The 12,912-nt window shown below is 36.0% G+C and overlaps 4 protein-coding genes across 7 annotated transcripts; 3 read left to right on the forward strand and 1 right to left on the reverse strand.

Moving 5' to 3' along the window:
* Window positions 1-184: 184 nt before the first annotated feature.
* On the forward strand, window positions 185-2,660 carry LOC113058416 (peroxisome assembly protein 26). Its single transcript, XM_026226303.1, has 5 exons — window positions 185-561; window positions 648-794; window positions 1,617-1,939; window positions 2,050-2,196; window positions 2,288-2,660. Exons 1-5 carry the CDS (start codon window positions 356-358, stop codon window positions 2,389-2,391), a joined length of 927 nt encoding a protein of 308 aa, XP_026082088.1. The 5' UTR covers window positions 185-355; the 3' UTR covers window positions 2,392-2,660.
* A 545-nt stretch (window positions 2,661-3,205) lies between these two features.
* On the forward strand, window positions 3,206-6,610 carry LOC113058428 (ubl carboxyl-terminal hydrolase 18-like). 3 transcript variants are annotated; one of them, XM_026226344.1, is made up of 10 exons: window positions 3,206-3,588; window positions 3,699-3,795; window positions 4,529-4,665; window positions 4,746-4,825; window positions 4,947-5,081; window positions 5,380-5,475; window positions 5,649-5,798; window positions 5,882-6,022; window positions 6,112-6,155; window positions 6,311-6,610. In XM_026226344.1, the coding sequence occupies exons 1-10, from the start codon at window positions 3,507-3,509 to the stop codon at window positions 6,405-6,407; spliced, it is 1,059 nt and encodes a 352-aa protein (XP_026082129.1). In that variant the 5' UTR covers window positions 3,206-3,506; the 3' UTR covers window positions 6,408-6,610. The 3 variants fall into 3 exon arrangements, with proteins under 3 accessions (XP_026082129.1, XP_026082120.1, XP_026082111.1); XM_026226335.1 differs by having other exon boundaries at window positions 3,207-3,588; window positions 3,702-3,795; window positions 6,112-6,161; XM_026226326.1 differs by having other exon boundaries at window positions 3,212-3,588; window positions 6,112-6,161.
* Window positions 6,611-6,731: 121 nt separating this feature from the next.
* LOC113058448 (LYR motif-containing protein 5A-like) lies at window positions 6,732-7,910 on the forward strand. Of its 2 annotated transcripts, none has more exons than XM_026226369.1 (3): window positions 6,732-6,799; window positions 7,078-7,161; window positions 7,316-7,910. In XM_026226369.1, the coding sequence occupies exons 1-3, from the start codon at window positions 6,746-6,748 to the stop codon at window positions 7,526-7,528; spliced, it is 351 nt and encodes a 116-aa protein (XP_026082154.1). In that variant the 5' UTR covers window positions 6,732-6,745; the 3' UTR covers window positions 7,529-7,910. The 2 variants fall into 2 exon arrangements, with proteins under 2 accessions (XP_026082154.1, XP_026082163.1); XM_026226378.1 differs by lacking the exon at window positions 6,732-6,799 and adding an exon at window positions 6,808-6,938.
* Window positions 7,730-12,823, reverse strand: LOC113058420 (sodium-coupled monocarboxylate transporter 1-like). Its single transcript, XM_026226317.1, has 15 exons — window positions 12,457-12,823; window positions 12,256-12,321; window positions 12,127-12,178; window positions 11,651-11,718; window positions 10,939-11,093; window positions 10,388-10,528; window positions 10,167-10,296; window positions 9,925-10,013; window positions 9,338-9,447; window positions 9,186-9,253; window positions 9,017-9,103; window positions 8,319-8,491; window positions 8,146-8,249; window positions 7,979-8,067; window positions 7,730-7,872 (listed from the first exon to the last, which is right to left on the reverse strand). Exons 1-15 carry the CDS (start codon window positions 12,796-12,798, stop codon window positions 7,762-7,764), a joined length of 1,785 nt encoding a protein of 594 aa, XP_026082102.1. The 5' UTR covers window positions 12,799-12,823; the 3' UTR covers window positions 7,730-7,761.
* Between the last annotated feature and the right edge of the window lie 89 nt (window positions 12,824-12,912).

Below are 12,912 nucleotides of genomic sequence, written 5' to 3' on the forward strand. Positions count from 1 at the left end.
ATTTATATTTAAAATATTTTTGTCTCTACTTAATACCATAGTTTATATATATATATATATATATATATATATATATATACACACACACAGACACACAAGTACTTGTGTATTTACTATTATTATTTGTTTTTAAGATTTATATACATATTTACTTCTCCGGACTTTTATCTTGTCGGGTATTTTCTTCGTCGTCCATTGCGGAAGTGCTGGTTTTGTTTACAGAATGGCTATGTTTCACGTGTGACGTTAGTGTCCTAAATTAATTAATGACATTGAGAATTCACGTTGTATTATTCTCAATCATTTCTTATTTCGCTATTAAGCCTGTAATGCACTAAACGGTCAGCAGTCCGGTATGAGGAGCAGTTCGTCGCTATCTCTGGCGGGCGCTCGCGGCTCGGGCTCGGTTCGGCCCACCAGCTCACCCGCGTGTCCGGTGACCGCTCCGGTGGACACTGCCCTTGAATATTTGATGGTAAAGAAAGACTTTCAGGCTGCTCTGGATACGTGCGAGAAAGGGCTTGAGAGTTTGGCCGCTTTTGTAGAGCAGGAGGACAGCAGGTGAGTTTTTATATATTACGTGTTTTAATCAAATTATATTTTGCATTATAGTTATTTCAAATATTATTCTAAATCTTTCCTTCCAGCTTCAAGTATGTAGAACTGAAAGCAGCATTGACTATAGTGGGGATTCAGGCATTGGCTGAGCTCAATCAGTGGCGTGGAGTTCTGCACTGGGTTTTGCAGCAGTATGGAGAAACAGAGAAAATTCCTGCCAAGATTATCCAAATGTGGTCAGAAGAATCTGCATTCATCTCTCAAATTACATTAACCCTAAAAAGTGCAAAATTGTAAAGGGACATCAGAAAATTAATTTATTGCTATTTTATCGGAACTCAAATAGTACAATATCATGATTTTTATTTTTTCTTCAAAACTTTACTCTCATATTTGATCATAATGTTTGTATCCCCAAGATACGTCACACCTTTTGGGATATACATTCACTGAAAACAGAATACTTGTTCATCAATGCTTCTAACAAAATAGTTGTAATTCCTAAATGCTTTGGAATAACTAGGTTAGTTTCTTCTTAAAAACTTTTTTTTTTAATTTAAGATTATTGCTGAAGTGAAAGCATTTTTTTAAAAAAAGTTTAAGTTTACAGTAAAGATAATCTGGTATATTACTTCTATATTTTATATAAAATAAATATTTTATAAAATATGTTGCACTCTAAAATTGCTATAAAATCAAAGCAGACTTATGTTCTAAATTTGAAGTTGATATAACAAAAATATGGTTCTTGTGATTTTTGTTTGGGTGCTAAAAATAACCATTGTGTTACACCCAAACACCCAAATTGATTTTTTTTTTATGCAGTTTTCTATCACAGTATCACTTTTGTTACAAAACCGTAACCAAATATGGAACCTTGACTGCCAGACCTTTCCAACGATCTGCGTTTTGTCAAGATTACAAAAAGCATTGATTTTCTGAAACGCAAGCCACAGCATATATTCCCCAGCATACAATGCTCCTTATAGGGTTAAACTGCGCTTGACTATGGGTGAATACTCTACATCACTCCTAATGCTATATTAACTGTTTCACAGTATTCTTCTCTTTGTGAAAGTGGATGAGCGGGCCGTGATGAAGGATGCGGTCTATGATTGGCTGCACTGCTCTGGTAACATGAGTCAGTCAGGGTTCACCTCTGTGGCTGAGCTGTATTTCCTCCACATACTGGTGCCGATGGGTCACACGACTGAAGCTCTGGAGATGCTGGAGACTGATGTGGGTCGGGTCGCCTTCACTGATGAACAGAGGCAAGCAGCTCGGAGTTTGGTAGACATTCAGAATGAGAAAAATGCAACATCATCCTCTACAAATCTTGAATCTGTAGCTTTGACGACAACAACTTGTGCTTCAAAACAAGGTGACTTTCTTTTATTAATGTGCTTAAAGTCAAAAATTGCAATGTAATTTGGTTGATGAGGAGATCATTTTATTGTAGAATTGATAATTGATGCAATTTGTGATTTACAGATAAACTGACTCAGCGGCTGACTTCCATAATGAGGTTGTTATATCGAGGTCTTTCAGTAGCCAGTGTGAGAATCAGATGCATCTCTCTGCGCAGAGTTTTTCTGGCTTTAATGTTGTTGTATTTGCTTCTTGTCCGTATAGACCCGGGTAAGAGATCCGCTTGCAATTCTTATGCATTTCATCTACAACAGTTACTTTAATTAATGATAATTATTTTCTGCAATTTCTCCACCTTCAGCCCTTCCCTCAGCTTTCCCATGGCTGCTCCGCCTGCATGGACTCCTTCAGCAGACATGGAACACCATGTTTGGACCTTATTACAGAACCAACAGCCGGATTTAGAGTTTTAATGGAGTTATCCTGGAACTAACTGTGAAACAATGTTGCTGCCACTGATTTGTAATACTTAATGCATCCTGTGATTGTCATGGGCATCTCTTATTGGTGTATTTACTTGCATTATAGGTAAAAAAAAAAAAACAACAAAAAAACACTGAATTATATCTAACTACTGATAGCCCGTTTAAAATGGATTGTATCGTGGAGATAAGTATTAAATGCAGATCAAATATTATTTTATTATATAATAAATGTGTAAATTTGTCTTTGAATCTATGAGTTCATGTGGATCTGCTCCAGATACGGTATGTAAATTTTTATATATATATATATATATATATATATATAACAACTATTTAATGTACATCACATTGAATATTCATGGTTAAGACTAGTATTAAGTTTTATTAATATGTACTTTTAAAATGCACTTTTATTAAGAATATACAGGCAGAGGTTTTTATCTGGGATATTATTGACTAAAATTAAATCCATTTAAAAAAATTGTGATTTAAAAATGAATGTAAAAAAAAAAAAAAAAAATTGTTTCATGTCTGCTAGTTTCCAAGGCAACATTTCTAATTTTAAGGTGAACTAAAATAACTAAAACAAATACATAAAAATATGAATGAATACATACACAACTGTAAAAAACGCTAATATTTTTTTTTTACTCAAAATATACAAATATATTATAAAAAATATTAACATAAACCATGGTCGCATATGCATCATGGTAAAAAAAAAAGCTATATATATATATATAGGCCTGTAGAGTAAATGTGTATTGTGTCCTGATATTTCTATCGATTTAAAAATAATGATTCCATCTTGTTTTTAAAAAATATAATAACAATACCATTGAAAGTTGTTTAAAAAATGTTAGTCGTTTATTCTGAACCGGGTGTGAGTTTCGTGTCTGTGACAGAAACTGAAGCGTAAATTGAAAGTGAAAGTTAAATCAGCTGTTTCTGTTTATGTCTGTATGAAACTCATTGTTATGCTACGAGTAACGCGAGCTGGAGTGTCTTGAAGAGGGTAAATACTTCGTCAGCTGACAAAATAAGTTTCCATTCAACACTGAGAAGCGTTTGCAGTCGTATACTGTATGTCTGTGTATGGGGAAGAATTACAGTAAAATGGATCCTCGATCACTCCACCGCTCTTCATCATTGAATTATGGAAGATCATTGAATTATGGTAGGTCTATCACATATGTTTAATGAGACAAAACTCTTAATGTAACTACTGTCATTTCAGTCTTTTGAACATTTTTAAGTGCTGGAACTAATAATGATCTAATGTTTCAGAAGTGAGGGGCCTTTTCAACTACAGTCTGTCCTGCTGCGTTAATGCTTTGCTTCAGTCCTTTTCTGCCACCACGGAACTCCTGGACATACTGAACATGTAAAGCACTTCTGTCTTTTGAATAAGCAGCGTACTTGAAACTAGCCATGCTTAATTTTGACATCCAGAAAAAAACAATTCTTCCTCAGAACAGATTTGGAAAAACGTAGCATTACATCACTTGCTCACCAATGGATCCTCTGCAGCGAATGGGTCCTGTCAGAATGAGAAACCAGACAGCTGACAAAAACATCCCATTATCCACACGACTTCCGTCTTGTGAAGTGAAATGATGTGCTTGTGAGAAACAAATCTATCATTAAAGCATTATGAGTCTATAATCTATAACAATGCTTCCTCTGGTTAAAAAAATAAATAAAAAGTCCATCTCCTGTTGTCCTCTAACATCAAAATCCATTGACATATTTGTTTAGAACTGTTTTTTCTTTCTTGATCTGTGCATATTTTTAACGGCTGATTCTGATGAGATTACTTATTTTTTTCACTTGAGAAAGCAATATTATGGATTGAGGATTCAACTGTTTTTTTTACTTCACAAGATATTAATTGATGGACTGAAGTCATGTGGATTATTGAGATGTTTTATCAGCTGTTTGGACTCTCATTCTGATGACACCTATTCACTGAAGAGGATCCATTACTGAGCAAATTATGAATTTCTCCAAATCTGTTCCAATGAAGAAACAAACTCCTCTACATCTTGGATAGCCTAAAAGGTGGGAGTAAATTTTCAACTATTTTTTACATTTTTGGGTAAACTCTTCCTTCAAAGATGGCATCCATCAGATGGGATTGATGAGAGGAACGTCCCACTGCAGTTGAGGAAAGCCCTGGAAGCCATGAGGGACAAATCACATTCTGCTCCACACAAAAACTTCCTCAACTGCCTCTACCGTCAAGCCATCCAACGTATGCGTCATATCACCCTAAAATCTTATACTTACGGAAATAATGTGGCTTAGTGGTGTTATTCTGTCATTCTGATGTAGCGTCCACTCAACAAGATGCAGATGAAATATTCCACATCATCCTAAATCTCAGTCAGAAGCAGATGCCTGATGCTGCTGTGGTGGGTTCTCCTTAAAAATAGATACAGATACAGATTTTGTTCAGCATACAGTCAGTGTAAACCAGAATAATCGTTTATGTTAAACTCTTTGTCCATTTACTCCTACCATTACTACTTTCAGGCTCAGGAGATCCGCAGTCTCTATGAGATAAAGGTAGAGACCCAGGTGGTGTGTTCAAAGTGTGAATTCATTCACAGAGCGCCCAGCTCTCTTTTCAGTCTTCCTTTGGCAATCTGGGAAAGAGAAAACACCCTGGTAAACAATTTAAAGTGAATTTTAAATCATCATTTACTCATCCTCAAGTTGTTCTAAACCTGTTAGAACAAAAGAAAAACAAACAAAAACAAAAGAAGATATTTTGAAGAATGTTGGTAATCAATCAGTGGTAGCAATTGACAAAAATACATGGATGTCAATGTCTACCAACAACTGTTTGGTTACCAACATCCTTGAATCTACATTCATTTTTAGTCTTTGTGCGTCAGTAATGTACATTGTAAAGTAGAAGATCTTGCACCAATCATGCTTTATTATTTTTCCTTATGTTCTTTAGGAAGGCTGCATCAACTCTTTTTTCAAGCTACAAAAGCTGCCGGACAGCGAGAAGTTTTACTGTGACCGGTGTGATGAAAAGCAGCCATCCACTCATGTGTGTGCTTTATTTGTTATTATCTAATAGTATAATAGAATTTCTGCAGTCCGTTTTTATTTGGTAATACAGCAAATCAAAGAAAGATTTACCCTGATTTCAGCACATAGTGCACTGCATTGCAAGTTATTTGTTTTGATTTTAATTAATATTATTATTTTTTGGTCATGTAGGAAATGAAGCTTGTCTCATTGCCTCAGATTCTGTGTGTCCACTTGAAAAGATTCAGAAACAATGGTGGTTCCACCAGGAAACTCTTCAGCGAAGTCACCTTTCCTGAAACATTCAGCACTGAAATTTTTGCTGCTGCACAATCAGAAAATGTACGTTTAGCATATATTTAGTAAAGAACTCTGCAGTCATAGTAATATTGTCATATGCTTAATTTGCTGTATGCTTGTTTTAGGCTGATGGTCTTAAGGCTGATGAGTGTTACAGTCTCTATGCAGTAGTAGTGCACATAGGAACTGCCATGTTTGGTCACTACACCGCTTTCATCAACTCAGATCAGAAGTGGTATTATGCTGATGACAGCTGCGTGCAACAAGTAAGAGATAGTGACAGACCTATTTAACTAAATAGCTAAGACTGAAATTTAACCAATATTGATATGTAATTATTTTATTTATATCACAGTCCACATGGGCAAAAGTGCGGGAAACATATGGAGAGTCCCATCGGTATGGGTATGTTAAGCATCAATAATTCTAAACTTAGACACTTTAATGGAAATTAAAACAAAAATGCGAATGTTTAAAATAATTACTTTATTCTCATTGCATTTCTTCAAAGACATCTTCCAGATTTTAATTATAATTTTTCATGCTGTTTTTAGACAATGGCCTACAGCCTACTTGCTTCTGTACAGAAAGAAGAGCCGGAATTCAACTGTTGGGAACACTGCAGCACTTAATGGACACTATATGAATTAATTCAGAGAATATTCCAAAATTAGGACCAAAGTCTATTTAAATTTTGGGTGAAAGTATGAAGAAAGGTGTTGAATAATGTATATCAGTATATTTTCATGTTGATTGGGGTTTATAGGACAGTACTTTGGGAAAAATTATGCTATTTTTTCAGAGAATGTTTTATGAAATGTATGGATATTGTTAAATAAAAATATGTTTTGAAATAATGTTGCCTTTTATCTCAAGTTCTTACTGTAAAATACTGTTCAAAAATATAATGTTTTCTCGAGTTAAAAAAACGTAGTTGACTGGTTCAATGCCACAATGAGACTTTTATTTTGAAAAAGCCGTCGCGTTTCATGACTTTTATTTTGGAAAGCATCCATGCCATGGAATTTCCTCCGCACGTCCTGGTAAGCGCCTCTGTTATGATCTTGTAGCTGAGCAAACGTTGTCATAAACCATATTTCATATAAGAAAAATTTACTACCGATCTGAAGATTATTTTATCCACTCATTAAATCGGCTTTTAGCACCTTAATAATCTATAAAGTATGACAATACAATAAGAGGAGAATTATATTTGAGTAGAATTTCAGTCAATTTTTTGTGTTATTTGTGTGTTGCATACTATTAAACATAATAGACAATACATTGTGGTGTATTATTGTTTTTTCTCTGTTTGTTTTAGGTTTATTGTCTGCCTCAGGATAAAAAGAGAGACATTAAAATGAGTAATCCACTGAGAGGTGAAGTTTTAAGATTGTACAAAAATGTAAGCAGCCTTTTCTTCATTTTCGTCTGTTCTTTTCATGTTTACTGGACATAACATTGCATGGCAGCCAAGTCACAAAAGAAGCAAATACAGAAGGAAGAAATTCCTACTGATGACTATCCATTGCTTGGGTAATGCATTTCTTTTTATACAGCTTCTGTATCTTGGGCGGGATTATCCAAAAGGCACTTCATACTTCAGGGAGCGTCTGAAAACAGCTTTCATGAAGAACAAAGATATCACCGATCCTGAGAAAATCAAAAAGCTGGTTGACCGTGGAGACCTTGTGATCAAAGAACTCGAGGCACTTTACTTCCTCAGGAAATACAGAGCAATGAAGAAACGCTACTGTGAACCAGAGCATTGATCCATGTATCTGTCACACGTGCCAGACTGTACAGTGTATATGTCAAAAGGTTAAATCATTATTTTCTGTAAATTTCTGATTGTTTGTATTTGATGTGTTGTACTATAACATATTTGGACATAAACATTTATTTTTACTACTTCTAAATCCTTGTTAAATTTACAATAGACAGTTATTCGTAATGACAAGTACATATGCATGTATAGTTAAAGGCATTTCAGTTTTATGATGTTCTAAGTAGGTGTTTGTGAAGAATGCTCTACATCACAGAAAGCAAAGTTGGTTTTTCCAAAGGATTTGTCCAGCTCCTGCTCCAGGTCAAACTTTCCTGCACTACCGGAAACCTTTTAGTGCAAATAATTAAAAAAAATTATCAAAGTGATGGGAAAAGTGTGAGTATATTTGTACATGTATATTTGTATATATGCTCGAATTAAAGAATATACTCACTTTTGCTTTGAGAACATTGTAGGCTTTGTAGAAGGTGAGATCTTCTTTTGATATCATAAGCCCAGACTGTACTTTCATCTGTCTGCCGCCTTGGAGAGAAACTCAGAAAACGTCAGTTGCTTTGAACGAAGACAGCAGAGTGCTTCACATATCAGATTGTCGCATACCTGAAAGTATACTGACAAAGAGACCCACAGTGATGACTGTCACAGTCCCCAATGGGCCAAAATACAGGTATGAGAGCGAGTACCAATTATCAGCCAGGAAAGGCCTGTGGAGAAATGGATCGTTTTATGTACCAGCCAATAGATTTCAATTCAACTGATTCTTGCAAACCCACCTTTCTAGATTTTCCTCTGTATTTGCAGTCCAGTTAGTGCTACCTGAGAAGTTACAGCCGTGTGTCACCAGAGACAACGGTCTGCTGTTCTCTGGTAGTGGAGGGTAAATCTGTGCCCCGATGCACACCCACAGTGACAGCGCCAAACCAGATATCAGCCCTGCTAAACCTCCCTAAAACAGCCACACTTTTAGTTGTCCTGAAGTGGCTGAAAACTTACTCAGATTTAGGCCACCCAAGATGCAGATAAGTTTGGTTCTTCATCAGAACAGATTCAGATGTAATTTAACAGTGAATGGGTGCCGTAAGAATGAGAGTCCAAACAGTTCATAAACATTATAATAATCCACAACATTCCTGTCCACTTTTCCCTGGAGGGATGAAGGATTTTTATGGATTATGAACTAATATTTTGGTCAGAAGCAATGGTTTAACTTAAAACTCAACGCTGGATTTGTTGGAAGATGTTAATTGATGGATTGGAGTCATGTGAATTATTGGGATGTTTTTATCAGTTGTTTGGATTCTTATTCTGACAGCACCCATTCACTGCAGAAGATCTGTTGGTGAGCAGGTGATGCAATGATACATTTCTCAAAATCTGTTCTGATGAAGAAACAAACTCCTCTACATCTTGGATGGCCTGGTGGTGAGCAAAATGTAAGCAAAATTTTATTGCATATTAAATTTGTGCAAACCTTTGCATTAGCGCAAGGAAACAGGATGCCAAGAGAAAAAAGGCCTAGTAGAGGTCCGCCAACCACTCCTACGATACTAATAGCAGCCTGTTGAGTATAAAACAGACAGAAAAATTAGGATTATTCCATCATTCGCCCTGTAATTTCACATAATTTATCAGTAACCCACCTGTAGCATCCCTCCCATTAAAGATGCAACACCAGCCATTCCGATGCACACGGCACCATAAAACAGACCTGTAATTGGGGAATATCATCTAGCTCATTAGGTGGAATTATTAATTATTCATTAATGGGCTCTAAGTGAAGATATTCACTCACTCATGCCCTTTGAAGCCCAGGACAGCTGCTTTTCTGACAGACTGAGGTATGGCCGTATCAGATCTGCAATAGTTACTGCAGCCAAAGCATTTACACTGGAGGAAACTGTACTGTAGACAGTAAACATGATATAATACATGCTCACAAATGCTCATTTGATAAATGTGGTATGAATATTTTGTCTTTAACTCACTCACATATTACTCCATGTTTAGGTTCCTCAAAAGAACCTTTTGGTGAAATTCTTAAAATAACGATTCTTCTTAGTGTGAATAATATTCAAATAACCATTATTTTGAAGATCTTTTGAGATAAGTAAATATTTTATTAACTAATGTTAACAAATTAAACTATACTGTAAAGTGTTTCCTGATTTTACATTTAACTCTCACAACACTATCAGAACATTATAATAGAGTTATAGTCCTTTTTTGAGTCATGCTTTAATTGTATGGCAAAGAGCTGATTGGACATTCTTCTAAATATCTTCTTTTATGTTCCACAGGATGTCATATGGGTTTAGAACGACATTATGGGAAAGTAAATGATGAATCTGGGTGAACTGGTTGTCTTAACAGAGAACAAACCTTAATGTGCCACTATATGCTGCTGCCACAAACAGTCCAGGCACGCCAGGATATTCACTCAGGATGTCCAACACCAGGTATGGCATAAGCTTATTGCATATAATATAGACAAACATTAATGTATCATATTTCAAATTGATAAAAACAAAAAAAGTAATTTAAATGTTATCGGGAGTTATGTTCTAACACGCACATGCACAGTTATTTTTATTGCATTTGAGATGCATTGTTGTGGTTGGTACCTGATCCAAAGCAGACACCTTTCTTGCTGTCCATGGATCACAGTTCTTATAAAAGGAGTATAGACACAAGCCACAAAATACAGAGCATAACGATATAGCCCAAAGACATACCAAGTTAATGTATAAAGCCCTGGATAGAGACAAAAAAACAGAGAAAAGTGGTTCAGATATTGCATTCCTTTTAATGTGAATTAGAGATTTATGATTTGTGCAGTGCTCACATTTTGGCATGGAACATGGACTTGCATGATATGTATCTTTGCACCTGAGCTTGATTGATACCATAGACGCTGGTCCAGAGGAACGTCCCTCCCACTGTGATGCTCCAGAAAGTGTGTCTCCTCAGAGGGTTTGGATCGAAGCTGAGAGGGTCGGACACAGCATGAGAAAGACAAACGTTTAAAGAGATAGTCCAAGCAAAATCTCTGTTATTTACTCAACCTCATGTTGCTCTAAATTTGTATGAGTTCCTTTCTTCTGCTGAACACAAGGGACGATATTTTGAAGAATGCTGGTGACCAAGCAGTTTTGGTTCCCTTTTACTTCCATTACATATTTTGATCATAAAATGGAAGTCATTGGAAGCTGAAACTGTATAGTTTCCAACATTCTTCCAACATTATCTTCTTTTGTGTTACGCTGAAGAGAGAAACTCATATAGGTTTGGAACGACATGAGGATGAGTAAATCATGACAGTATTAATTTACATTTTTCTCTGGACTATCCCTTTAATTATCCATTCCTGTATCTGTCAGTCATGTCATAACTTACTCCCATATGTTGAGCCGCCCACCCTGGGCGGAGTCACTGATGATAGTGGAGATCCCGCCCTGCAGCAGCACTGATTGGATGATGACAGCCAAGAGCCCGGCAAAGATGATGCCCACCTGGAATACATCCGTCCACACCACTGCCTTCAGACCGCCCTACCAGGGTAAAGGGACAATTCTTTATGATGCACATTTTAATATATATATACATACAATGCCAATTCTAACAAGTGTTGCTACACATTAAGGTTCTTTATTGGTCTCAGTGTTTCCACGAAGAACCTTGAACATCCGTGGAAACTTTCAAAAAAGGTTCTTTTTTTTTTCAATGCTCTTCAAAATAATTATTTTGGGAACCAGAAAAGTTCTTCTACGACATCACTGTAAAAACACCCTTTTGAAACATTTATTTTTAAGAGTGTTCTGTTTAATTTTAATTATTGTCCCTGAAAAAAATGTCAACTGAAATCCAATAAAATTTATTGAATATATATATATATATATATATATATATATATATATATATTATTTTTGTTTTGTTTCAGATAGTTGCCAAGGAAACATTTGTATTGTGTAGTTTAACTTGATGCATAAAAATACTTACAATTGGAAATAAAAATAATTACTATAGAAAATAAAAAAATAAAAACATTAATAAAACCTGAAATAAAACCCATTGACACCAATATAACACTACTCTCCTTCTAACTTACTAATGTACAGTAGAGAGTGCAAACCACTCCGGTGGACATGACGGCACCCCAGAGATCTACACCTGTGACTGAGATGAGGAGAGAAGGGAGAGAGTTCACTTGACCAGACAGCACTGTGCACTATCAAGCATACTTGTTACACCATACACTTCACCAATAAAGCCGTTTCACTCACAGACTTAAAAATAGAGCTTCTTTACTGGCATTGATGGTTCCATAAAGAGCCTTTAATATCCATGGAACATTCCAATTTTACAAAAGGTTCTTTAGATTATTAAAATGTTAAGAATAAATAGTTATTTTTAAGAACTGGTCACTAAAGGTCCTTTGGGGAAACAGAAATTCTTCAATGGCATTGCTGTAAAATTCTCCTTTTGGAACCTTTATTTTTAAAAGTGAAAGAAGAAGGAACTGCTTCAAGAATAAGATTAATCTAGAATTGTTTGTAAGAATTACAGAAGTGCAAAAAATCCTACCTTGGTTTAATGCCAAAGCCGGAGCATAAATTACCAGACCCGTGTATAACACCTGAGAAGAGATGCGAAATAGTACACTGAATTCACTATATGATTTAATAAGAGAGATAATAACAAGCAACCACTCACTGTCTGTATGATAAACAGCCCTGTCCCAAATAGTCGAATTATCTTATTGTAACGCATCTCCAGATACTGCAAACAAAGAAAAAAAAACTGCATAAGTTACAGAATTAATGTATAATTGCAACATTTTAACTACCTCAATAAACTCACTTACCAAAAAAAAAAAAAAAAAATGCATTATTTAATTTTTTCCTGTCATCTTACCTCATAGGTGCTGGTTATTCCCAGTCTGTAGAAGATGGGCAGGAAAATCTCTGAGCTCACAACCACCATCAGAAAATAAGCAAAGCAGATGAGGATGAAGATGGCTCCGTACTGATACACCTCCACCGGGGTCCCCAGAACAGTGATGGCTGACATGAAGCTGGCTGTCAGGGACAGAGCCACCGGCACTGCCGTCATACTCCGTCCACCCACCAGAAAGTCTGCCGAGCTGCTCTGACCTCGTCCACTGAAGGCGTAGTAAACCCCGATGCCTGCTGAGATCACCAGCATTAAGGCGAAGACCACATAGTCCCACACACTGAAAGACGCCGCACTTGACATCTTGGTGCACGTCTGAACTTCTTTAAGAGAGACTCTTGATTTTACAAGGCAGGCTTTGAGGCTCTTTTGGCTAAATATTATCAGTGAGCATCAGGAATTTACTCATTGAAAGCT

The sequence above is a fragment of the Carassius auratus genome, chromosome 4, assembly GCF_003368295.1.
Source record: "Carassius auratus strain Wakin chromosome 4, ASM336829v1, whole genome shotgun sequence".
Lineage (NCBI taxonomy): Eukaryota > Metazoa > Chordata > Actinopteri > Cypriniformes > Cyprinidae > Carassius > Carassius auratus.

What these genes read in the sequence shown, in the direction of transcription:
- LOC113058448 (XM_026226369.1), top strand. Translation starts at nt 6,746, where the DNA reads ATGACTTTTATTTTGGAAAGCATCCATGCCATGGAATTTCCTCCGCAC. An exon ending in AATTTCCTCCGCACGTCCTG is followed by an intron (nt 6,800 to 7,077) that starts GTAAGCGCCTCT and finishes TGTTTGTTTTAG; the next exon opens with GTTTATTGTCTGCCTCAGGA. An exon ending in TTTTAAGATTGTACAAAAAT is followed by an intron (nt 7,162 to 7,315) that starts GTAAGCAGCCTT and finishes CTTTTTATACAG; the next exon opens with CTTCTGTATCTTGGGCGGGA.
- LOC113058428 (XM_026226326.1), top strand. Translation starts at nt 3,507, where the DNA reads ATGGGGAAGAATTACAGTAAAATGGATCCTCGATCACTCCACCGCTCT. An exon ending in CTCCTGGACATACTGAACAT is followed by an intron (nt 3,796 to 4,528) that starts GTAAAGCACTTC and finishes CTTCCTTCAAAG; the next exon opens with ATGGCATCCATCAGATGGGA. An exon ending in GGGAAAGAGAAAACACCCTG is followed by an intron (nt 5,082 to 5,379) that starts GTAAACAATTTA and finishes TATGTTCTTTAG; the next exon opens with GAAGGCTGCATCAACTCTTT.
- LOC113058416 (XM_026226303.1), top strand. Translation starts at nt 356, where the DNA reads ATGAGGAGCAGTTCGTCGCTATCTCTGGCGGGCGCTCGCGGCTCGGGC. An exon ending in AACTTGTGCTTCAAAACAAG is followed by an intron (nt 1,940 to 2,049) that starts GTGACTTTCTTT and finishes TGTGATTTACAG; the next exon opens with ATAAACTGACTCAGCGGCTG. An exon ending in TCTTGTCCGTATAGACCCGG is followed by an intron (nt 2,197 to 2,287) that starts GTAAGAGATCCG and finishes CTCCACCTTCAG; the next exon opens with CCCTTCCCTCAGCTTTCCCA.
- LOC113058420 (XM_026226317.1), bottom strand. Translation starts at nt 12,798, where the DNA reads ATGTCAAGTGCGGCGTCTTTCAGTGTGTGGGACTATGTGGTCTTCGCC. An exon ending in GCACTCTCTACTGTACATTA is followed by an intron (nt 11,094 to 11,650) that starts GTAAGTTAGAAG and finishes TTACCCTGGTAG; the next exon opens with GGCGGTCTGAAGGCAGTGGT. An exon ending in AGGTGTCTGCTTTGGATCAG is followed by an intron (nt 10,014 to 10,166) that starts GTACCAACCACA and finishes ATATGCAATAAG; the next exon opens with CTTATGCCATACCTGGTGTT.